Genomic DNA, 25717 nt, shown 5'->3' with positions numbered 1-25717 from the left:
CTGACAATGAGGGAGCCCATGCACCGTAAGTTTGCAGAGGCATGAGAAGCAGACCCCTCTGGGTCACTGAGGATTACAGTATCTTGAACTGCCTCCTCCCAGCCATTTACTACTCCTAAGGGTTCTGGAGATAGAAAACATCTATTAAGGGTTGACGTATGTCTTCCTCTACTTCAATGCCTCCAAAACTGCCAGAATCCTCCTCCTCTTGTGTGTTTTGTGGCATCGCAATAACAGTGTGTGCATAAAGCGGGCCTTGAGAGTTAAGGAAGCCCTTCTTTTCCTCCCACTGCTCTGCTTTGAGTGCCTTGTCCATAATGCCATGCAGAGTCTGCTCCAGCAGGAACACAACAGGGATTGTGTCACTGATGCATGCATTGTCACCATCCTTGTCGCCTCCTCAAATGCTGACAGCACAGTGCATGCATCCTTTATCAGCAGCCATTTGCGTGGGGAAAAAAAGCCAAGCCGGCCTGAGCCTGTCATTGTGCCATACCGACGCTGGTACTCATTGACGGCCCTCTGCTGCATGTGCAGCAGCTGCAGCATTTCTAAGTTGGGTTCCAACTGGCAGCCATGTCACAAATCAGGTGGTTTATGGGCAGGTGGAATTCTCACTGAATTTCAGTAAACCGAGCACTGGCTATGTATGACATGGCTACAGACTCTTCTGGCCTGCTTTAGCAGATATTCCAACCCTGGGTACCTATTTAAGAAATTCTGAACCATCAAATTGAGGACCTGTGCCAGGCATAGTACATGTGTCAACTTTCCCTGTCGAAGGGCGGGCAGGAGGTTTGTGCCATTATCACACACCACCATTCTTGGCTCCAGCTGTCGTGGCATTAACCTAATTTGGACCTACACCTGCAGAGCTGCCCCTGTGGCTCCTGTCCCCTAGACACACCAGCTGAAGCACTGCGTGATACCTTTTAGCCTCATTCATTAATTGGCCCCTTGAACGCTTAGGGAGTACTGGTGGTTCATAGGACAGAGACGTGGCAGAACAAAATCAGCACTGAGCCCTGTCCTGCATCCTTCTAAGTTGTAAGCAGATGTTAACCAGTGTGCTGTGAATGAAATATAGTGTTCCCGACTATGCTTGCTGGACCATGTGTCAGCAGTAATGTGGAACTTGCTGCTGACTGCCTTGCCCAATGATGCCACCACAGTGCCTTCTAAGTGATGGTACAGAGCTGGAATGGCCTTACGTGGAAAGAAATAGCAACTGGGAACCTTCCATTGTGGAAAAGCATTTTCTGCAAATCCAAGGAAGGGGGCAGAATCCTCCAAATAAAAAGACAGATGTTGTAAAGCCAGAAGCTTTGACAACCTTAAATTTAGACACTGGGCATGTGGGTGGCAGTGACTGAATTTTTTTTCCGCTGCAGATGGGGCAGAGAAATTTGTCTGCTATAGTCTACAGCTGGTGGTGTGCAGATGTCATGCAAGGACCTGTGACCCCCTTTGCTATACCATCATCCCTGTCAGTGGAAGCCGCTGAGAGGTCATGTGGTATAGCGGGGTTAGACCGGAAAGGTGAACTGTGAGGAGGAGCAGAATTGTGTCCCTTTTGTGTGGCTATCAGGTGCCAACAGGTGGGAGGTTAAATGACTTGTCATGTGGTACCCAAATGTCTGGTGTTTTGCCACACTTGATCTGCTTGAGGCAAAGTTTGCAAATTGCAACAGTGCGATTAGCTGCACATGTGCTAAACAAGGCCCAGACAGCTGAGATGTGGGAAGTGGGCCAGGGGATAACAGCTCCACAATCTGGTGGAATAGGGTAGCTGCTCTCTACTCTTACATTAAGGCTGCCTCTTTGGGGTTGTGCCTCACCTCACTTTCCTCCTCTACACCATCCAGCACCCAAATCGCATCAGTAAACTCATAATCATCCTCCCCTCCACCCTCTCTCATCACTGGAGACAACTTAGCAATAAGCTGCGGCTGGGGGAACATGATTGCCAATTTGTTGTTTACCAGTGTTCTCCCCTCTCTGTAGGCTCATATTTCTACCTTCCTCAACCTTTAGAACCAAAATCTGAACAAAGTAATGGCTGTGCGTCGTCAAGGAGAAAATAGCTGACACTGTGTTGAAATGACTCCTCCATGCCTGATGCTGGGGCTATGGCTGGAATAGCTGTAGACAAGGAAGCAGAATAAGCCACTCTGGCAGCTGCAGTGGACTGTGCAGTAGTCTCCGCTTGGGTGATGGAGGATGAGGATGGTTTAGTAAGCCAGTCCACCATCTCCTCTGCATGCTGTGGCTGGATAGCACGGGCAACATCATTAAACAGAGGAAATTATGTTCTGCCTGAGGACTGACCACGTCCACCTTTGCCAGTAATAGGTCATGATCATATTATGATCTTCCCATTCCAACATGCATTCAGTCACTAGGAGCTTGGAGTCCACAGGTAAAGAGCACAGAAAGGTTCTAAAAAGTGTGAGAATGCCCTCCTAATAAGTGTAAGTGAAGCAACTGATATAATTGCACTTTAGCAGATTTAGCAGATTTTCTAACAGTTTACCTGGCCAGTTTTCAAGTTCATACACACCTACAAGGACACCTACACCTACAAAGTTCTGACCATTTACTTTTATCCCCTGCAGTTAGAACAATATAGTTTAGTTAAAGGTAGAATGTGGTAGGACAGTAAAAGATGGTGAACACATGACAAGATGAAGCTAATTACTGTGCTCTCTCTTCCAAACAGCAAGCCTCATTTATAAAGTGATAGCAAAGGTTAAATTTTTCATATTAAAATAAAAAAGTTATACTAGAGTAAAAGATTAGGAACGGAGGGATAGGATAGGTAGTATAGTGTTTTTTACATTAATGCAGACAATGCATTAAAGTGGAGTTCCACCCAAAAGGGAAAGCTCCACTTGTTTGCCTCCTGCCCCCCTCTGCTGCCATAATTAGCACTTCTTGGGGCGGAGGGGGGAGCAGGTACCTAGTGTTTATAGGTACCCGCTCCCACTTCCTGATGACTTTGCAGTGGCAAAGTCACCTGGAAATTCGGCCCCCCTCCTCCTTCCCTCGCGCCCGGTGCATTCACAAAGTGCAGCGAGCTTCACACAGGCTTCACTGCTGGTTTCCCTTACAAGAAATGGTGGTGGCAGCACCCGAGAGCCGATTGAAAAATAGGCTGGGGTGAAGACACAGCAGGGTTCCTGGACAGGTAAGTGTTCTTTCTAATATTAAAATTCAGCAGCTACAGTATTTGTATGACTTTTATGAAGGAGCCTGGAGCTCTTCTTTAATGTTAAAAAAAAACATTTTGACTTTAGAACTACTTCAACTATTTCTGGATGTGCGACACTGTACCCAAATAAAATGTATGTCCTTTTTTCCTACAAATAGAGCTTTCTTTTGGTGGTATTTGATCACCTCTGTGGTTTTTATTTTTTGTGCTATAAACAAAATAAGAGCAACAATTCTGAAAAAAAACAACAAAAAAAAAAAAAACAATATTTTTTACTTTCTGCTATGTAACATTCCCAATAAAAAAAAACTTTAAAAATCAGATTTTTTTCATCATTTTAGGCCAATATGTATTCTGCTACATATGTTTGGTAAACAAAAATCCCAATAAGTGTATATTGACTTGTTTGCGCAAACGTTTTTGCATCTACAAACTAGGGGAAAGATTTATGTCTTTTGTAGGGCACTGCAGGGAAAAGTGACAGTGTTTCTGCTAAGGGTATTCCCTGGCCCCAATGGGCTCACCCTAGCAATATTTTCTTACTGCTGGCACTAAAATCAGCTGTGTTGGTGACCCAACAGAGCAGTGTTGTGCCTTTCCCGGGTCATGTGACAGTGTTTGGGCTCAGGCCTCTCACATGAAAGCAGGTCAGTGCAAGTGCCTGGTATTCTTATCAGATGCTGGGGAGCATAGGTAATGGAGAATATAAGGGGGTTGAGGGATGCCCTTTGGAGAGACATTTTCATATTGTCCTGCATGGATAAGGTCTCTTAAATGAAAAGAAAAAAACTGGATTAAACTGGATTAACCACTTGCTGCTTGCTCACAGTAATCCTACTGCAGCAGTGCGGCTCCCCTGGGTCCAGCGACGTAGACCTCTGTCGCTGGACTCCTAGTGATTTTTAGACACAGTGGGAGTCGGCCCGGAGGAGGAGAGGCTGCGATTGCCGCCTCCCTTCCCCGATCGTCAGGGAAACTGTGAGAAGACCCGCCTGCTTATGTAAACAAAGCAGGCGGATCTTCTCAGTGACAGACAGGAGGAGATCACAGGATTGAACCTGCGATCTCTATCTGTGTCACAGAACTCCCCTCCCCCCACACATGTCAGTAAGTATGAGGCATACATTTAACCCATTAATCACCTATAGGGCTAGCCCCTTCCCTGCCAGTGTCATTATTACAGTAACAGTGCATATTTTTACTGATTACTGTAGTAATGTCATTGGTCCCCCCAAAAGTTTTAAAAATGTCAGTTAGGGGTCCGATCTGTCTGTCGCAATGTTGCAGTCCCGCTAAAAATCGCAGATCGCCGCCATTACTAGTAAAAAAAAAAACAATAAAAATGACATAAATCTTTCCCGTAGTTAGTAAACGCGATACATTTTGTGCAAACCAATCAAAATAAGCTTATTGCAATTTTTTTACCAAAAAATATGTAGCAGAAAACAAATTGGCATAAAATGTTAAAAAATGTGATTTTTAAATTTTTTTTTTGGGAATGTTATATAGCAGAATGTGAAAAATATTGTTTTTTTTTTTCAAAATTGTCGCTCTTTTTTTTGTTTATAGTGCAAAAGTTAAAAATCGCACAGGTGATCAAATACCACCAAAAGAAAGCTCTGTTTGTGGGAAAAAAAGGACATCAATTTTATTTGGGTACAGCGTCGCACGACCGCACAATTGTTCGTTAAAGTAATGCAGTGCCAAATCACAAAATAGGGCCTGGACATTAAGGGGGCAAATCCTTTCGGTCTTAAAATGGTTAAACTGGGGTAAAGTAATAGCAAATTAACATACAGTAAAACCTTGGATTGCGAGCATAATTCGTTCCGGAAGCATGCTTGTAATCCAAAGCACTCTTATATCAAAGCAAATTTCCCCATAAGAAATAATGGAAACTCAGATGATTCGTTCCACAACCATTTATTCATAAGTCCTTCAGTTTATAGTCCATATAAAAAGATTATAGCATTGCGATAGGTTATATAACCATAAAATGTCCATCCACAAATAGCCCCTTCCACAAGGGGATTAGAAGCAAAATCCAGTAGGAGCTACAGAGTATCAAAGAGAAGAGAGGCGCCTCTAAGTGTAGCAATATGGTTCCATTTAATGAAGGTACAACATTTAGCAACTCACATGGTTAATGAATAAAACAGGCACATCTAAGTATGCAGGCATCCGGGGTAAAGCTGTCCACATGGACTATCTTCTGCACCACCGGCTGCCAGTCTGTAATCCTGACCGGGAAGACCACCCTGCAATAAAGTGATCTGAAAGCGAGGGGCAGCATGGAAGGGATGACGTAGATGGCGGTGCGGAGGATGGTCTATGTGGACAGCTTTAGCCTGGATGCCTGCATACTTAGATGTGCCTGTTCCAATCATCAACCATGTGAGTTGCTAAATGTTGTACCTTCATTAAATTTAACCATATTGCTACACTTAGAGGCGCCTCTCTTCTCTTTTATACTCAGCTGTGACTTGAGGCTACTTGTATATCAAGACATCGCTTGTAAACCAAGTCAAAATTTATTTGAAAATTTTGCTTGTCTTGCAAAGCGCTCTTAAACCAAGTTACTCTCAAACCAAGGTTTTACTGTATATTGATGTTAGTATATCAGAGAAAACATGGCCAAAAGACAGTTCCGTTGAGCACATATGAATTGTACCTATAGCAAGTAGAAAATATTTACATGGCTGAGCATATGCTCTTTTTATTACTGACTGGTGTCGAAAAGTTACAAATCATTTCATAAATGTTTTCTATAATCTAGACACAGAAAATAAGAATATTGACCTGAAACACAGTTACAGTTGTATTTAATTGTTTTGTGCACTTACCAAGTCTTGGAGACGTTATTGTGTTAACATTTATTTTTTCATTGCAGGCCTGTAGATGACATGGTCTATAAGCTGCTGGTTTTTCAGATGAAAAACATTCATTTCCATGCCTTCCAGTAATTTTGTGCATGCATTGAATTACTCTTGATTGCATGCCTTTTCCACAAGTCACGGAACACTAAGTACAATAAAAAAAAATAAAAAAACAAGTAAAATTTTTATATGATACCTGAGATGTAACATACCATAAATAAGTTCTATTTAAAGTAATATACATGTTGGCTTTTAAACTTTCTTAAATGCTAGAACTCTGCTGTAGACTGCCAAATAATTTTATTCATCTCCAATTTGAAATATTATAAAACTCTTTTTTTTTTCCAAAAGTTTCCTGAAAATGCATATGGACTACATTTTCAATTTTTATTATTTTGAAACCCACAGAATTTGCCAGACTGATATCGACCTTGCCTAAAACGAGGAATAATATGAAACAGTGTTCTCAGCAAAGAAAGGATAAAATCTTTTTTAATTATAATTTTACTAGCTTTTTGAAAAGTTCTAAAGGAAATCTTCAGACATTTTTCTAGAACATGAACAGTAAAAAGAATTAAACGTTATTGCTCATTGCTGTAGGTAAGACTTGATGGTCAATTTGATCCAAATTTTGGATATTCATGACTTTTAATGTATTTTAACATAAGGAAAGCTCACTTGATACAACCACAGGTATTTGGTAGCTGCCTAAGATCCAGTAACAGGTTTTTTATAAGTAAAATGTGTGTGTGTGTGTGTGTATGAAATAGTCTTACAAACCAAATGTTCGCATCCCTCTGCATCCTTTTGTGTGCATGGGAAACCACTGGACCGCCCATCTTAGAAAAAACCTTGTCAACTAGTTTTTTACTGTTAGATGCCTTAAAGCTTCCTCTCTCCTCTTGGATATATATATAAAAAAAAAAACCTTATAGATCATATAGTTTACCTATGAAAAGTCTAGTACAGTGCCTATGGAAAGTACCTATGGGAAGTACCTCTTAGCTTCAGATTATACTATGTTACACTTTAACAATATATGGTATAGTTATATATTGGAATTCACCTTTATACCTACATTGGGGTCTTGGCCCTTGCCACATCTGCCCACTATCCTTTCCCCCTTAATTTTTTTTTTTTTTCTGCCATTTCTCTGACACCCCCTTCCATTTTTACCCACTGTAGGTAAATGTCTTAACTGCTTGGTTAAGATGGAGTATGAAACCAACCTTTCCACTATGCGGGAGTGGTGACATGCCATTACTGTTAGTTTTGTTTCATATAATGTTACAATTCTTGTTCTTGTTTTAATATACAGTACTCTCAAATAATATATATTCTAGAGCAGGCTTTGCAAGACTCTGACAGCTACAAGCATACCTTCCAGAACCAGAGGCATGATGGGATTAGTTTGCATACCATGCCCAATACCAATTATTCACCATTCTTATTTCCCTGTTTCTAATTTCTTAGTAATTATGAAGACTGCATTTACATCCATGTACACCATCTCTTTTGTGGATATAATTTTCATTGTGTGACATTTCAATTCCTCTCTACTGATTTATTGTATGAATTCATTTTATATACCGTATTTTCCGGCATATAAGACGACTGGGCATATTAGACGACCCCCCTAATTTTCATCTACCGGTAATACTTCTACTTAGGTTACCTTGGAGATATTATACTCGGTGTATAAGACGACCCCCAATTTTTGGGGGATTTTTTTGAGGTTCAAAAGTAGTCTTATACGCCAGAAAATACAGTATTTATACATTATTATATATTGTATTGGCTGTCTATTTACTAATATTACCTACTGGTAAAAAAAAAAAAAATATATATATATATCTATCTATCTATATCTATATCTATATGGGCGTGGCCGAGCTGCGGATGTGAGCGGACGCGAGGGACACTAGCTCCGCCGTTCATCCTGTAAACGATCCTTCCTAGCACCGGATCCGGTATCCTACTCACCTCTGGGGAGACCCTGTAGTAATCTACACATCGGGGCCCATCTAGCGGGCGATCCCGACACCTCCTTCACTATGTCCAAGCGGGGTAAGGAGGGCAAGGCGGCTCCGGCCGTGGCGGCCCAAGATGGCGGCTCCCAGCAGCGAGCCTCTCAGAAGGAGAGGTACACAAAAGCTTTTCGCCAAGTCAATGCCTCGGGATCCTCCTGTGGATGGCGGGTCGGCGCTGCAGGTCTCCCCGGACTCACACTCAGATGCAGATGACACAGTGCCGCTGGGTGACATCTCGCATCAGCTGGGGGATTGGGAGACGGCCGGCCTGGAGCAAGCCCCAATGCATTCATCCCCCTCTCCTGATGCGGAACCCACGTTGCGGGACATTATGGCGGCTGTAACTACCTGCACTACCTCCATCACGGCTCTAACTGCTGAACTGAAGGGGGTCAAGGCCGAGCTGTCATTCATGCGCCATGATATGCAAAAGCTCAGGGAGCGCACGTCTGCAGCAGAAGGACGGGTGAGCTCCCTGGAGGATGACATGGCACCCATGCAAAGGGAGGTGAAACACACTGCATTGCTCACAGCTCAACATGCAGCCAAGTTAGATGATTTGGAGAACAGGCTTCGCCGAAATAACATCAGGGCCATTGGAATTCCAGAAAGAGCTGAGGGTAAGAACCCTGTGGGCTTTATCGAACGATGGTTAACAACTATGTTTGGGCAAGATGCTTTTACCGCCATGTTCTCGGTGGAACGTGCGCACCGAGTCCCTATGCGCCCTCTCCCTCCAGGGGCCCCTCCCCGTACGTTTATCTTCAAACTCCTTAATTACAAGGACAGAGACGTCATCCTGGCTAAAGCCAGAGAAATGCAGGGGCAATTAAAGATTGACAACTCGAGAATATCGCTGTTTCCTGACTACTCTGCTGACGTCCAAAAACAGAGAGCGAAGTTTGTGGATGTTAAAAGGAGGCTGCGAGACCTTAACATCCCCTACGCTATGCTGTTCCCTTCCAAGCTGCGTGTGGTCGCCAGAGGTGAGGTCCTATTTTTTGAAAAGCCTACTGCCACCGCCCAATGGCTGGATACCCATGGCGGGGCGCTGCGCGCTGCCGCCTCTCCCGGACGTGGAGCCCCGTGACACTTCAGTTGGATTCCAGGGTCCTTTGGATTTCTTGCCTCTTTGACTAGGGAGTTCCCTAGTTATCTTTTGTTCTGATATCCGGATGTTATGCTAGACTATTGAATATTGGCAGATGCTGTCCACGAGAAACACCTGCGACTGCCCCTGCCATGCTCGCAGTTCCTGAGGAGATTGCTGTGGCATCTGCAGTCCCTCCCCAGATTCCCCCTCGTTGTCCTGGTTGGACATACCCTGTTGCCCTACCCCTGTCCCCTCACATGGCAGACGTGGTTCCCTTCCTCTCCCTCTATCCACTTATTCCCTGGACTGTGACTTTGTTCGTCTATTTCTTCTGTCTACTATTGTGGCCTGCTACACTATCGCTGGTATGGATCTTCTATGCTCAGACTTTCCACGGTGCCTTGGTTCTTCTCTCCCATTTCTGTATGCTTGCCTACCATGGTTGCTTGGAGGTCCTCTGTCCTGGGGTATCCTCACAGCTGTTAATGTGGGTACCTGGTCCTACAAGTGCGCACCAGTGCGGGCACCGGATGCTCCTCCTGCTTGTATGTTTTATCCAAGACTATGGCTGAGACTGTTTGTTTGTTTAGTGTCCTGGAACGTTCGGGGCCTGGGGGACCCGGTCAAGCGGACATCGGTTTTCCGGCATGTTAAACGCATGCGGGCAGATATTGTCTGTCTGCAAGAGACTCATTTCCCTCCGAATACTGTGCCTAACCTAAATCCTAAAATGTTTAGTCATCAATATCACTCAGTGTTTTCTAGTTACTCCAGGGGAGTCAGTATTCTCATTAGAAGGGGGGTCAGGTTTACTTGCTTGCAAATTGTGACTGACTCAGAGGGACGATGTATTATTCTACTGTGCAAAATAGCGGGTTTTACCTGTGTGCTAATTGTAGTGTATGTACCTCCACCTTACTCCACTCAAGCTTATTATTGATCATATGGTCAGATTTCCTGATGTGCCTCTCCTAATGGTGGGGGACTTCAACACGGTGCTGGATGTTCAGTGGGATAGGTTCTCCCCTCACTCCGGTGGTCCTCATGCAGCTGGTGGGCCTACGCCTTTCAGCCGGCTGGTGGGGGAAATCGGCCTGACGGATCTGTGGCGGATGGGGCATCCGGGGGAACGGAAGTACTCCTGTTACTTGGCTGCTCACTCCGGTCTCTCTAGGATCGATATGGCGCTGGGAAATGGCTCTCTCCTGCCGCTGGTGGTCGGGGCGGACTACGAGCCGAGACTGGTCTCTGATCATTCCCCGCTTTGGGTTCGCCTGACCCTCCCGGTAGGACGGAGTAGACCTCTCTGGAAACTTAACTCGTTCTGGTTGTCTCTCTTCCCTGGTCCTGACCCTGTGCCGGCTTTGTTGTCTGATTTTTTTGCACGTAATTTACGTACGGCTGAACTGGGGGTAGTCTGGGATGCTGCTAAGGCGTTCCTCAGGGGTCAATTCATATACATAATTAATGGTATTAAGACTGCCACTAAAGCCTGGGAGACCACGGTGCTGGAGGAGGTATCTAGGGCGGAGGGAGCCTATGTCGCGGATCCATCGGATGCTACTCAGAGGTCATGGTTAGCTGCCCAGAATTTGGCCACTACTGTGTCAGTTCAGCGAGCTGAAAATAAGCGTTTTTTTCTGCAGCAGCGGTACTTTGAAGAAGGGGAAACCACGGGTCATATGCTAGCTATGTTAGTCCGTGCGCAGCAACCGGCGGCGTTTATACCTATGATCAAGGATCCCCAGGGGGTACAATGGGCTGCAGCGCCTAACGTTGGGAGGGTGTTGCGTGATTTCTTTGCAGACCTCTATTCTTCAAAAATCACAGCTGGTAGCCAGGAGATTGAGGATTTCCTGGATGCTTGCGAGTTGCCCATGCTTTCGGCCTCGGATGTGGCTATGCTGGATGCTCCTCTTTCAGAGGATGATATCTTTGCCGCTTTGAAATCCATGCAGAATGGTAAATCACCGGGGGCAGATGGCCTGCCTTCGGAGGTGTATGGGAGGTACGCTGAGCGACTGGTTCCAGTCTTGCTCAAGGTCTACAACGAGTCGTTCCGTACTGGAGGCCTGCCGGCCTCTATGTCCGAGGCGATTGTGGTCCTAATACTTAAACCTGGCAAAGACCCCTTACTGGCGGATTCTTATCGGCCCATCTCCCTCCTTACTGCTGATGTTAAAATTCTAGCTAAAATTCTGGCCACACGGCTTTCCCAAGTAATTCAGACAGTTATCCATCGCGACCAATCGGGATTTATTCCCACCCGCTCAACTGCCCTGAATATTAGGCACCTTTACCTTAACCTCCAAGTACCTGTAGATAACCCGGGCAATCGGGCTGTCTTTTCACTGGATGCCGCTAAGGCATTTGACAGTGTCGAATGGACATATTTGTGGGCGGTCCTAAAAAGATTTGGGGTGGGTGTGAACTTTCTGACATGGGTGCAGGTGCTGTACGCAAATCCGACAGCTAGGTTGAGAATCAATGGGGACCTGTCTGAGGCTTTCAGCCTTCATAGGGGTACTAGGCAGGACTGCCCTCTCTCCCCATTGCTGTTTGCCATGGCATTGGAGCCCTTGGCAGCGCGGATTCGCTCCTCGCCGGGGATAGTGGGCTTTAGGAGAGGCCCACGCATGGACGTCATTTCACTGTATGCGGATGACACCTTGCTCTATTTGGGCGACACCCAGGGGTCCATGCAAGCCTTTATGTCTCTAATAGATTCCTTTGGGTCCCTGTCGGGCTTCTCCATCAACTGGGACAAATCGGTCCTCATGCCGCTGGAGCCGCTGCCTGCAACCCTCCCTGACTGCGCCTCTTCGGTAAGGGTGGTGGACTCGTTTAAATACCTGGGATTATTGTAACCAATGACCCGTCTACATACCTGACTCTGAACTTAGTGCCTCTTCTTCAGAAATTTCGCTCTAAATGCTCGAGCTGGTGCAAACTACCATTGTATGTTGCAGGGCGTGTCAATTTAATTAAGATGGTCTGGTCTCCGCAGCTATTGTATGTCCTTCATAACTCCCCGGTGTGGATCCCTAGGAGATGGTTTCGTAGGATACAGTCGCAGTTCCGGGACCTTATTTGGAGTAAGAAGGTGGCTAGAATCAAACTATCTACATTACAACTGGGGAAGGACTTTGGGGGCATGTCGGTCCCAGACCCTAGAATTTATTTTCTGGCCTCCCAGTTTCAGCATATGGGGGGTTGGGGTGTCTTAGACCCACTGGATCCTATTGGCTCTGTTTTGATACCTCCGGACTCCCCACACCCAGTGCTGGTTCATCTGGAGGCGGGATTTGCCTCTGTGCAGTCGGGGCTTCCGACGATTAACCTGCTCCGGATGGTCTGGCGCTGTGTCAAGGGGATGCTTCAGATCCGGGGATTCCTCAGTAGGACCCCGATCTGGCGCAACCGGAACTATAGGGAACTGCTCAAATTGGAGGGGGCTGAGCTTTGGGAATGGTTTGGTATTTGCTTCATGATACAGTTGTTTAGAAACGGAATACTGAAGTCCTTCCAGGAGCTGCAAGCGGAATTTGGTCTCCCTAGGAATTTCTTCTTCAGATACTTACAATTGAGACATGCTGTATCGGTCCAGGCACAGTCCACCTGCTTGCAGTCTGCGACTCACCGCTTGCTCGGGGATGTCTTCCAGGTCTCGGACAGGAAGGGCATGATCTCCAATGTGTATGCCATATTGTTGGGGTCCCTGCAGGATCCGGCCTCTCTGCCGGCTCGGGCAGGGTGGGAGGGGGACATTGGCCCTATTGATGGCGAGACATGGGATCTGTGTCTCTCTTCAATTCCTTTGGTGTCGGTGTCTGCATCTCACAAGGTGTCACATCTAATGCTGTTTCACAGGGCCTATAGGACACCGGTGCAGTTGTTCCGATGGGGTCATAGGTCCTCCCCACTTTGTCCGAAATGTGATAGAGACCAGGGCACATTAATACATATGATGTGGAGGTGCCCAAAACTTTTTCGCTATTGGTCAACGGTAATTGATACCATCTCTAGAGTATATAACTTTCAATTACTGAGGGATCCGCTGGTCTGTCTGCTTGGAGCCCTGGAAGTGGAAACTTTGTCTCCAAATGCGCATGTGGCTGTCTTACGATTGCTCTACATTGCACGAAAGCTCATTGCTAGATACTGGATATCCCCCAGGGTGCCTGGCGCGGGACAGTGGATCACTCAGGTTAACGCTTCTTTAGTACGAGAAAAACTGACATACCAGCACCGTAGGGCACATCAGAAGTTTGCGTCATTGTGGCAGCCGTGGCTGGATGATCCGACCTTGGCACCGCCTCAATTGGTTATGGATAGGCTACTGACAGGCTGATTGTTTTAATCGTGAACACCCTTTGTCGATGGATTGATGGGGAATGTGGTGGACCGGCTCTCACTATGCACTGCTGGTCTGATCCGCGCTCCTCGCTATCCATACCCTCTTTCACCCTTCTTTCTGAACCTCTACCCCCCTCCCCTTCCCTCTCCCTCTTTCGGTCCTTCTGTTCTCTGCCGCTGTTTCCCCCTCTCACTGAGCCTGTAACCACTCTGTGGTCTGAGCTGACTAATTCTGGGATTGATGCTGTGTGTAGGTTTAATGATTATTTTCTCAGCACTCAGCTCGTGAATATCCTAATAACTCCCTCCTCCCCTATTACCCAATCCCACATTGTTTCACTCTACTTCCTCTATTGATATGTGATGTTCCTGTTGTTTACCTTGACATGGCTTGTTATTGCGGCCTTCAGTTGTATTCAGGGATACTGTTGCTGCTAGCTGGTTTATGTATTACTGTTACTGCTGACTGCTCTATTTTGCATTGTGTTATTTATGCCATGTAATGTTTAATATTCAATAAAGTATTATATTTTCTCTCTCTCTCTCTCTCTCTCTCTCTCTCTCTCTCTCTCTCTCTATATATATATATATATATATATATATATATATATATATATATATTTATGTATTTATCTATTCTGTATATACTGTATATATATATATAGATATATATATATATATATATATATATATATATATCAACCACTTGCTGACTGCGCTATAGGCAGATGATGGCTACAGCGCAGTCAGCCAGTTCTGGGCGGGTGTCATGTGACGTTCCCCCGTGATCTTGGGTGGTGCGCTCTGTGATCGCTGTGTTTTTGGGACACAGCTGATCACAGATCGGGGTTCAGGGTCAATCACAGCAGCCCTTTACCCCATGATCAGCTGTGTCCAATCACAGCTGATCACATTGTAAACACAAGCCGGTTATTGGCATTGCTTTCCTCACGCTAACAGCGTAAAGAGAGGAGAGCAGGTAATGGGCTTGTGTGAAAGAAATATCTACACTGATAATCAGGGCACTGATTATCAGTGTCCTGATTATCAGTGCAGTCCCAACAGTGCCCACCAGTGCTGCCTATCAGTGGCCACCAGTGCTGCCAATCAGTGTCCCAAAGTGCTGCCAAACAGTGCTCATCAGTGCTGTCAATCAGTGTCCACCAGTGCTGCCAATCAGCTTCCTCCAGTGCCTCCTCATCACTAGTGCCCATCAGTGCCACCTATCAGTGCTTATTAGTGCCTCCTATGAGTGCAGCCTCATCAATGCCTCCTCGTCAGTGCCCATCTGTGAAGCCTCATCAGTGCTGCCTCATCAGACCATCAGTGCAGCCCATCAGTGCCCATCAGTGCAGCCTATCGGTACCAATCAGTGCAGCCTATTAGTGCCCATCAATGCAGACTCATCAGCGCACATCAGTAAAGGAGAAAAATTACCTGTTTGCAAAATTGTATAACAACCTATGAAAAGGAAGGGGGTAAACGCTCCCATTAGGGGGTTAAAGTTTTAGCATCAGCTTCAAGGACAAAACATTTGTCTAAGTGCTTTTCTGCGCATTTTTATTCAGAAGAAAAAAATCCTTTACATCAGGTTTTGCATGCAGGTCTTCAGTATTCCAAAAGATACAAAGCGAAAAAACATTATATCTGGCTATTAGCCTATCAGGCTTTCTTGACTGTGTAGTGTATCTCTCCACAGACTGCAATAAATGAGCCTCCCAACTATTTGGATAACATAGTCCCTAAGTGTGTTTCCACACAGAAAACAGACCTGGCTATTCTCAGGTGACTTCCTGGTCAGGTTTGCCTGTCTTTTTATAGCCAGCTCAGAACACAAATAACGCACACTGCTAGTGTTCCTGTTCATACACAACTGCCTAATGCAGCATGACTTTCCGAGTGAGGAATTATCCCCCCATTTTGAGCTAGGAGTTAGAACACACCAGCCATAACCAAGCTCTCTACATTGTGACATGACACTATGCACAGTTCTATTTGATGCGGACCTAAACTCAAAAATGTAAAATTTGTCACATTATAAGGAACATGTAGAGAAGCTACATTTGCTTATGCACTATTTAAAAAAACTTTTGACTAAAATCACTCCAAAGGTTGCAATGGATTTCATCTTCCTAGACATTCCTGTCCCTAAAGGCTCAAAGCTGTATACCTACAGCGTGAGATCACATAAGGCACTGTGATTGCTAGTCTAACAAAATTAGAAGTAAGATTTGGCGATGTCATTACAGTGCTGCTCACTGTTCTCCATGTTGAAAAGAAAGCTGTATCTGAGGGCCTGCTTTTCAAGATGCTCCCTGTATCTGCTTTATTCAGTTCTGCAGATCTGTACTTTTTCTTGCTGCTTCCTGTCATTGCATTACCGGTCAAAAGATCACAGATCATCAAGTGGCTGGGCCTGACAGGAGAATGCTAAGTCTTCTCCTCTACCAATATGACAATCATAATACCTCCAAACCGTCCCTGATTCACCGGGACTGTCTTATAAATAGGTCCCTGTCCTGGAGTCCTGGTGAATCAGGGCTAAGTACCGGAATGTTGGTGGCATGTGCAGGGCAGCTTGATTCCCGCACGCTTCAAGCAACACATGGCAGCTGGCATCTCTCCCCGACTGCCTCTGACAAGTCACTCTCACGGTGCAGAGCTGAGTGCACTGAACCCGTCCCTTTTCCTCCAGTGTTTTCCTGTACAAAGAGGAGGAGACAGGGAGCAGCCCACCACTCTGCCAGGACGGGCTGATCTGAAGTCTGTAATTTCTATGTACTCCACTTGGAGAGGAAAGAGGCATGGGGAAGAGGGTGAGGGGTGGAAGGATTAGCTGGGATGGGTTCGTGGATGGATGGAGCTGGTATGGGACCAGGGGATGGATGGAGCCAGGATAGGACCGGGGAGTGGATAGAGCCAGAATTAGATCAGGGGAAAGGATGGAGCTGGGATGGGATCAGTGGATGGATGGAGCTGGGATGGGTTCGGGCAATGGATGGAACTCGGATGGGATTAGGGGGAAGAATGGAGGCAGGGTCGGGTCAGGGGGATAGATGGAGCCGGGATGGAATCAGGGGGAAGAATGGAGCTGGGATGGGAACGGGGATGGATGGAGCTGGGATGGGATTGGGCGATAGATGGATCCGGGGTGGGATCAGGGGGAAGGATGGAGCTGGGATGCGATCAGGGGGATGGATGGAGCTAGGATGGGATCAGGAGGATGGATGGAGCCACCCCCTGATCTCTGTACATTACATACTCCTGCCCCCTGCATTCTGTACATTACACATTCATGTCCCCTGCATTCTGTACATTACATACTCCTCTCCCCTGCATTCTCTACATTACATACTCCTGCACCCTGTATTCAGAACATTACATTCTTCTTCACCCTGCATTCTGTACATTACATACTCCTGTTCCCTGCATTCTGTACATTACATACTCCTGCACCCTGCATTCTGTACATTACAGGACCATGTTCTCTGTGTGTATCATGTACTCCTTAACTCAGCACTGACTACAGCCCTCAGTGCCTTACATACTCCTGATTTTTAAACACATTGCATTACACACCCTGGACCCCTGCTGTCTGTATTATTGTTATGGGGGTAGTGGTGAGCTTCAGGGGCTAGATGTTTTGTGTATCTCTAAATTTAATTGGTGAGTATAAAATATGGGTGTGTGTCAATAAATTTCAAGAAAAGTGCTAAGTGCTGTAGTGGTGCTGGTGTGTTATATCATTGAAAAAGTAATAAATAAATAAATAAGAGTGCGTTGTGTTTCCAAGAAATCTCTGTGAAACCTTAATCGATATGTATATCAACTAGATATCCAAATACACTGACGGTGTCTTCTTCACAAGTTCAATAAATAAACATACCATCAATTTCATACATCATCATCAAGAAATGAATAAAATCAAATAAATCGATCGATCAAAATTAAATATATATAGGTGCTCATTTAAAGTGCTGCATGCCTCCTACAGTCACCTTATGAAGTATTTCAAAGTGCTCCCAATAAGTGAGACTAAAATAAATAAATACAGTAGAAATACATATAAAAAGTCTTTTCCAGAAATAAAGTCCAAAGTGTTCCAAAGTATAAACGTGTTATTTTTCCTTTATGGACGTGCTTAGATGTATAAATAAAGTGACTTAGTATCCTCCACCTTGTGTGTCACCTCTATGTGCGCTAAACTCTCACCTTAAAGGCAAGAAAAATATGCCTCTGATATATATCCAGACTATGGGTAGATGTTGCTCCCTTTGGCCTCTGTCCGTTTTGGATCCAGGTCACCGGTCCTATTTCCCCTTAAATTAGAGTATCCTGGACTCCTATAGATGACCGGTTCGGTCCGCTTTCCTTGTACTATCCTCCTTGTTTGGCTCAAAAACAAAGGACTATCATGGTGCAGTAAATCTATACTTTTATTGCCATATATGTAGAAATACACTTACAGTGTTGAGAAGATTAATCCGCATAAACCACAACAACCGCCGCTGTGGAGATCGAGTTCCGTTCGTAACGTCACTTTCGGGTATAGGGCTCCTCCTACGCGTTACGTCACGAGGTCACGTGACTTCCTCAGGGAAGTATCCTATACCCATCACTGACTGCAGCACTCCATAACTCCTGTGCTCTGCTTTACACACTCCTGCACTATATACACAGTACTGTACATTATAATCTTTTCACTAAAGTCTTCATTGATTCAACAGTTGCTGGTTGCTATGCAGTCCCTGACTATTTTAATGAAGTTCTTCTTTAAGGTAGGCTTGGACAAAGCAATCAAAGGCTATTTTATAGGTACAAAGGAAGCCTGTTTTTTTTTTTTAAACCACATCCCTTAAGCCCCTCCCACTGCTGAGTGATTGACTACGTTCACATTTTACCAGGTCGTGTCCCTCCTCCTGTGTCTCTTATTCTGAAGTTCAAATGTTGGGAGGTTTGTAATCTCCAACCAGAGGCGCAATGTAGAACAAGACAGGGTAAGTCAGTAATGAGAAAAAATACTGCTTCAGGGAGTCTACAAACAATTACTATGAGAACCCTTGCCCTATGCTTGCCTTTTTTGAGTGTAGAAAATACAGTGTAAAAACTCTAATTAGGCAACACTCACACGACATGCTCAGGCACCACCTCCGCTAGCCAGCCACCCCCCCCCCCCCATAAACTAGCAGGCACTCGAATGGTCCTGGTCGGCCCCAGACTGGAACTGTGCATGTGCAGTTCTGAGCTGAGCGTAACAACCATATTTTTTACTGGCAGCGTTTTCCTGTCACTGGCATTTACTGGCATAAAGTGCCCATTTTTTACTGCCTGTCAGTAAAAATACTAATGGCTGGCAACACTAGTTAGGGCTATACACTGCCCAGGTCAGCATATTTTACCATTATACAGTATTATAAGTAGTATTGATTAGTAGTAGTCGTGATTTGTACAGGCTACCTCTTTGTCACTGATTGGAAACACCTGGTCAAACTTGCCACAGAAATACATTTTATCTGGGCAGTGTATGGGCCTAATAGACCATGTACATGAACCCTAATTCTTGTAGTAAAACCCCAGTCTGCACTCTACATCTCTGCTAAACTTGGGCCTAGCCTTGCCGCTGCTGGCCAATTTTGCACTAATGTATTATCTGTAGTCTCTCAATGTCTGTAGTAACACACTTGGATGTTCTCTGTCTTCATTACATTATCCCTAAGTAAAACTGTGCTGCTACTAGCCAGTTTATTTTTCTGCTGTATCCTCTGTAGTATCTAAATTCTTGTAGTAAAGCCCCAGTATGTGCTTCTTGTCTCTAGCAAATTTAGGCCTACCCTTGCTACTTAAAATTGTTCTGCTGTTGGCCAATTATACACTGCCATGTTGTCTGGTCTCCTAATTCATATAGTTACATGGTTAGTCAGATTGAACAAAAGACACAAGTTTATCTAGTTCATGTAGGTTTAAAACACATGCCTTTACTCTCTCTATTTTATTACATTTCAGCGAATTCTCCCTCATTAACTGCTTGCCGACCGTATAACATACATATACCACGGCAAGGTGGCTTTGTGGCATCATATCACGTACCTAGTATATGACCTGGCACTTCTGGGTAAGGGGAGTGCGTGTGCGTGTCACCAGCGACCCGGCTTTGCTGTAAATTTAAACAGCAACTGCCGATCAGCGGGTGCCAGCCAATAGATTACCGCTGGCACCCACCGATCATCTGGAAAACACACAGGACAGGGCTCTGCCTATGCAAACAAGACAGAGCTCTGTCCTGTCAGCAGAAAAGTAATGGATTTACTTTCCCCGCAAAGCAAGGAATGAAATCGATTACTTCCCCTAGTAAAAGCACCACACTGTGTACACCAAAACACTGGCTAGGCACACATTTAACCCTTTGATCACCCTAGATGTTTAACCCTTTCCCAGCCAGTGTCATTGGTAGAGTGACAGTGCATATTTTTATCTCTAATCATTGTATTAGTGTCATTGGTTACCAAAAAGTCTCAACAGTGTCAGTTAGTCTGCCCCAATATAGCAGTTGTCACCATTACTAGTAAAAAAAAATAATTAAAAATAAAAAAAAAATATTCCATAGTTTGTAGATGCTACACCTTTTGCACAAACCAATCAATATACTCTTATTGGGATTTTGTTTTACCAAAAATATGAAGCGGAATACATATTGATCTAAATTTATGAAAAAATTAGATTTTTTCCATTTTTATTTTATTGGATATGTTTTATAGTAGAAAGTATAAAATATTGTTTTTTTTTTTTTTCAAAAATGTCTGTCTTTTTCTGTTTATAGCGCAGAAAAAATAAAAAAACTGCATACATGGTCAAATACCACCAAAGGAAAGCACTATTTGTGGGGGAAAAAGGACATAAATGTTTTTTTTTTTTTTTTTTGGTACAGTGTCGCACGTTCGTGCAATTGTCAGTTAAAGTAACGCAGAGCCATATCGTAAAAAATGGCCTGGTCATAAAGGGGAGTAAATCTTCCCGGAGTGGTTAGAAATAATCTGCTGCTGGCCAGTTTTACACTGCTGTAATTACTACAGTCTTTTTCCTATTGGGCAGTAGCAGTTTTGCATCAGTAAAAGAGACAGCCTCAGTGAACTACTGGTCAATTTCTATCTGTAAGTCTATTGCTGTTTGATGAAAAGGCATATGTTACTTCTAAAATAGACAAAAAGAAATCTGAAATAAATTGGATTGGGATGCTGCTGTACAGTATGTAGGACAATTTGTCAAAGGAAGAAATCCATTCCAAAGCCTAATATGCACTGCCAGTGTATGCTGTCACTGAGAATGACTGAAAATCATACTGTTCTGTAACAAGTTTAAGGCATTCCCTAAGAATAATATTAAACATTTTCCAGAGTTGTCCTCAAAGCCACATAAAAAGACTGATTCCCCACTGTAAAGTATTTTTTTATGTTTTATTTCATTGGTACTTTTTTCTTATGGCATTGCCCAGCTTTCCAAATCTACCAATTTACAAGTATATGAGGCTTGCCATGCCTATACAGTATATGTTTGACAATTTTATGTTTTTATTAGATATGTTTTTATTTATTTAAAAAATAAATACACATAGTTTTTTATACATATTTATGCTTGATGATATTCTGGGCCAGAGTGATTGACATAGCCCTCTTTGTGGTTTCCAGTATTTCTATTTCATTTTGATTTTGCAGGGTGTCATTCCCTCTAGGTGATTATATTTTTATATGTGAACCTATATTAGCTTACCGCATGCCCCTTTGAGTGACCCACATACACTATTTTGTCAAAAGTATTGCCTGCTTTTACATGTGCATGAACTTTAATAGTATCCCAGTATCCCAGTCTTTGACCATAGGGTTCAATATTGAGTTGGCCCACCCTTTGCAACTATAACAGCTTCAACTCTTCTGGGAAGACTGTCCACAAGGTTTAGGAGTGTGTCTATGGGAATGTTTGACCATTCTTCCAGAAGCGCATTTGTAAGGTCAGACACTGATGTTGGACAATAAGGCCTGGCTCCCAGTCTCCACTTCATTCCAAAGGTGTTCTATTGGGTTGCAGGCCAGGCAAGTTTCTCCATCCTATACTTGCTCATCCATGTTTTTTTGGACCTTGCTTTGTGCACTGGTGCACGGTCATTTTGGAACAGGAAGAGGCTATCTCCAAACTGTTCCCACAAAGATGGAAGCATACAATTTTTCAAAATACCTTGGTTTGCTGACACCTTAAGAGTTCCCTTTACTGGAACTAAGGGACCTAGTCCAACCCCTGAAAAACTACTCCACACCATAATCCCCCTCCACCAAATGATTTGGACCAGTGCACAAAGCAAAGTCCATAAAGACATGGATGAGTGAGTTTGGGGTGGAGGTACTTGACTGGCCTGCTCCTCAACCAAATAGAACACCTTTAAGATGAATTAGAGTGGAGACTGTGAGCCAGGCCTTCTCGCCCAACATCAGTGTCTGACCTCACAAATGTGCTTCTGGAAGAATGGTCAAACATTCTCATAGACACACTCGTGGACCGCCTTTTCCAGAAGAGATGAAGTTGTTATAGCTGCAAAGGGTTGGCCTAATCAATATTGAACCCTACGGGCTAAGACTGGGATGCCATTAAAGTTCACATGCATGTAAAGGCAGGTGTCCCAATACTTTTGACAATAAAGTGTATGTTCATGTTTTCACAAAAAGAGGGGGTCTATTCATAAAAATGTCTCAGCATTGGGCAGAAGTCATGAACCATAAAGTTTGTAATATGTGTGAAATGCCAGTTTCTATCTTTTGACTTTCGCATTTAACATTTCCTAACATTTGATCATGAAAGAAACGTCTTAAGAAAATTCAACCAGAAAAGTTGAAGAACATTCAACTAATAGAGAAAATAACCTAAAACTATAGCCTAGGAGCATTCAACCAGAAAAGGAAAAAATATGAAGGAGATCTCTGCACTGTAAACTAATGGGTATATTTTTAAAAATGGTGGAGATAATCATCCTGTAAAGCTGCCTGTACATTTGTTTGGTGCGAATAGAAGCAAAAATGAATAGTATTAAGCTATTTTCTTTCCAGGCTTAATGTGTTTAATATAAAAAATGAAGCTTAGATGAGTTAATGGTAATAGAAAATAATTATTTAAGTATGTAAAGTGACATTAAACTCTGATTTAAAAAAAAAAACAAAAAAACTATTCAAGTATGGATTCCTAACCCAAAAGGTACCTTCTATTGCTCTCCCCCTCAAAATATTAAATTGTTTTCTCTTTAATGCTGTAATCAGACTTCCCGTTGGTGGGGGCTATGTTCGTTCTCTATGGTCTAAATGTATGTAGGAATGTAGCCAACACTTCTTGCTTGCTCCCGAGATGGACTAGGCACTATTGAGTATGGCCTATCAGATGTGTGCATAGGGAAGTGCACATGGCTGCAATTAACCTGTACGGCTTGTGGTTCGGAAGCTCACATGACCATTAGGTAGTGAATGTGTATGGGTTTTCTTGGAGGACAAGGATGTAGTTTAATTTCTCTGTAAAAAATCAGCTACTGCAGAGAGTGAACAGCTGTACAGAATTGATACAATGTTGCAGAGGCGACTACCATTGGTTGACAAATTTATTGAACTGAAACCCTTGACAGATAACCTAAAATAAATAGTTCTGTCTCTGAAACATTGTATCAATTCTGTATTGCAGTTCCTTTTTGGGGTAGTTAATTTATTACACTGTAAGTGGTGAGCACAGGAGTCTCCATACACTTAGCAGAGGTCTCCCTCATATTTTTTCCTCTTCTGCTTGAATGTTCTTATTCTTTGGTGGAAGGCTATTTTATTATTTGGCCAAATGTTCCTTATCTCTTCTGGTTGAATGTTCTTAAGACTATTTTCTCTTAAAATAGTTGTAAATTAAAATGCCCCAAATTGATTTATCCTCCATACTATTGCTTGTTTAGCAGTGCAGTTTATATTTTTCTTTTCTAATCGTAAATACCATTTTTGCGGGTTCTGATTTCCGGTCACATGTCCTCCCTCCACTCTTCATTCCGATCTAAGGGAGCCAAGTGGGAGGGGCTGAGATTCCTCTTCTGACGTATGTGAGATACGTCAGAAGAGGAATCTGTGCTCTCTGACCTTGTGTTCCCACAGCGCCGATTTGCGCCTCGCCAGTCACATGTGCAAAAAAAAAAAATTTAATCAAAATGAAGCCAAAACGGCTCATATATGATAATAATGTTACACTACACATACATATGTTTTTCAAAGTATATTTTGATTGAATAATAAAATGTTGTGGGTGGGGAGGAGGTACACATAATTGACAGGTACTTTCCTAAAACTCTGCATCTGTACAGTGCTAGACAATGAGGAGAGAAGAGGAGAAGAGATTAAAAGGGTAGGGGCGGGGAGGAGATCATATTATCACTTCACACTATGGAACTTACAGGGAGAGAGGAATGGGGAGGTGCAGAGACACACAGGGGAGAGCTAAAATGACAAAAACACATAAGCTGACCATGCTTTCATGGCTCAGCAGCCATGATAAATGTGTTCAGCTCACAAAGGGGAAGTCAGGACCAGGCAGGATCAACCAGGTACTGTAGAAGATAGAAAAGGACAATAGACAAGGCAAAAGCACTATGATATATCTCGTGCCTTAAGGGACAGGAGCATTTTTTTTTTTTTTTTGGGTTACAACCACTTTAAGAAAGAAAGTTAGGGAATGTTACATTAATCTGAGAAAGAAGATGCATAGAAACTGACCTTTCACACAAATTACAAACATGACGTGGATAATTTGTGATTTTTGCACAATGGCTAAAACATTTTCACAGCTAATGTTTTTAAATAGACCCCATAGTATTTATCTCAGAGCTTTATTATTTTAAGAATCAGTCTTTTTAGCACCAGTTTTACAAAAGACACAAGTAATGTAATAATTTTAAATACTCTGGTGTACTAATAAGTAACACTCTGCAAACTTCAGAAACATTAAAAGAACAAGAATTGGTTTATTTTGGAACATCCCAGTAAGTTACTATAAAATTACTTAGGCATGAAGTCAAGAAGCATGATACTGACAAAAGAAGTATTTCAGTGTACAAGTCATAATATTCTTTGGCCAATCGCGTATGGCTACATACACATGGACAGAGAGCACACATTAATAATGGCCTGTTTTTACAGTTTGTATATAAATGCAACACTAAATTTCTGTGTTTTTAACAAACCAATCCTAAACTTGGCATACAAGATTATTACTCATATTTATTCATTCCATTCACTGCCAAACACTCGGGGTATATGATGGAAATAGCGGATTTTCTACAAGCCAATAGCTGAGGAAGGTGTTACAGCTAATTCCAACTGGCCAAGCACTAAAGGAGAAATCCACAAATTAAGGCGGGAGCTGTCAAGGACACTGTGAAAATATCAATCAAAAAGTATAAAATAATCAAGCAAAGTAGTAATCTGAAATGAAATAATAACTGCTGAAATATAGTACTGATATTTCAACTATGCTGCAGTAAAAAATAGGGTACTTAGCTGTGAATTAGTGGTGCCCAATGTGTTGCTATAGACTCATTATTTAAGACCTGAACTGTGAACATGTGCCCAGAAAAATGGGAAGGTACATTTGAAAGGGCTAGTCACTAGTACTGTTTATATTCTCCCAGCAGCAGATATTTCCCATTAATGGCTTACTGTGCCTTGTTCTATCTTAGTTAAAGGAGGTCTTCCTCATGACAGAGCTTATCCCCCCCCCCAAAGGAATTGTGATCTGACCCAGAGGTGTAACTAGAACCTTCAGGGGGCCCCGGCGCAAGAAACCATGAAGGGCCCCCCAGACCCCTGGCCGGGTCCCTTCCCTTCAAGCCTTGGGCTCTTCACACTGATCCTGGGGCTCTTTATTCTCATTTCGGGGGCCCTTTATTATGGTCCCGCAGCGGGACCCTTTCACAAGTTCTGCAGTGGGCCCCCTTCCTGCCATCTTGGAGCCTCCCCACAGTGGTGGAATGCCAGGGACTGGATGCAAGTATGACCTTTGCGATCCTGTAAGTTCACCCACTGGTGTCAGTAGTTTTTATTTTTTTGGTATTTTAATTGTATTATTTTTTATCATTTTATTTTATTTTTTTACA

The 25717-nt window shown here is 43.5% G+C and overlaps 1 protein-coding gene across 1 annotated transcript in view; it reads right to left on the bottom strand.

Moving 5' to 3' along the window:
- Nucleotides 1-25717, bottom strand: part of ADAMTS19 (ADAM metallopeptidase with thrombospondin type 1 motif 19) — a gene marked incomplete at its 3' end in the record, with an annotated part of 395950 nt that overhangs the window by 2455 nt on the left and 367778 nt on the right. Inside the window, exon 22 of the mRNA XM_082272872.1 lies at nucleotides 6055-6232. Within this exon, the coding sequence (XP_082128998.1) occupies nucleotides 6055-6232 (178 nt within the window). The remainder of the gene's footprint in view (nucleotides 1-6054; nucleotides 6233-25717) is intronic.

Source organism: Pelophylax lessonae, assembly GCF_965119305.1.
Source record: "Pelophylax lessonae genome assembly, chromosome: 1".
NCBI classification, from domain to species: domain Eukaryota; kingdom Metazoa; phylum Chordata; class Amphibia; order Anura; family Ranidae; genus Pelophylax; species Pelophylax lessonae.
The sequence above is the reverse complement of the archived record's forward strand: the minus strand, read 5'-3'. Positions and strand labels throughout refer to the sequence as shown.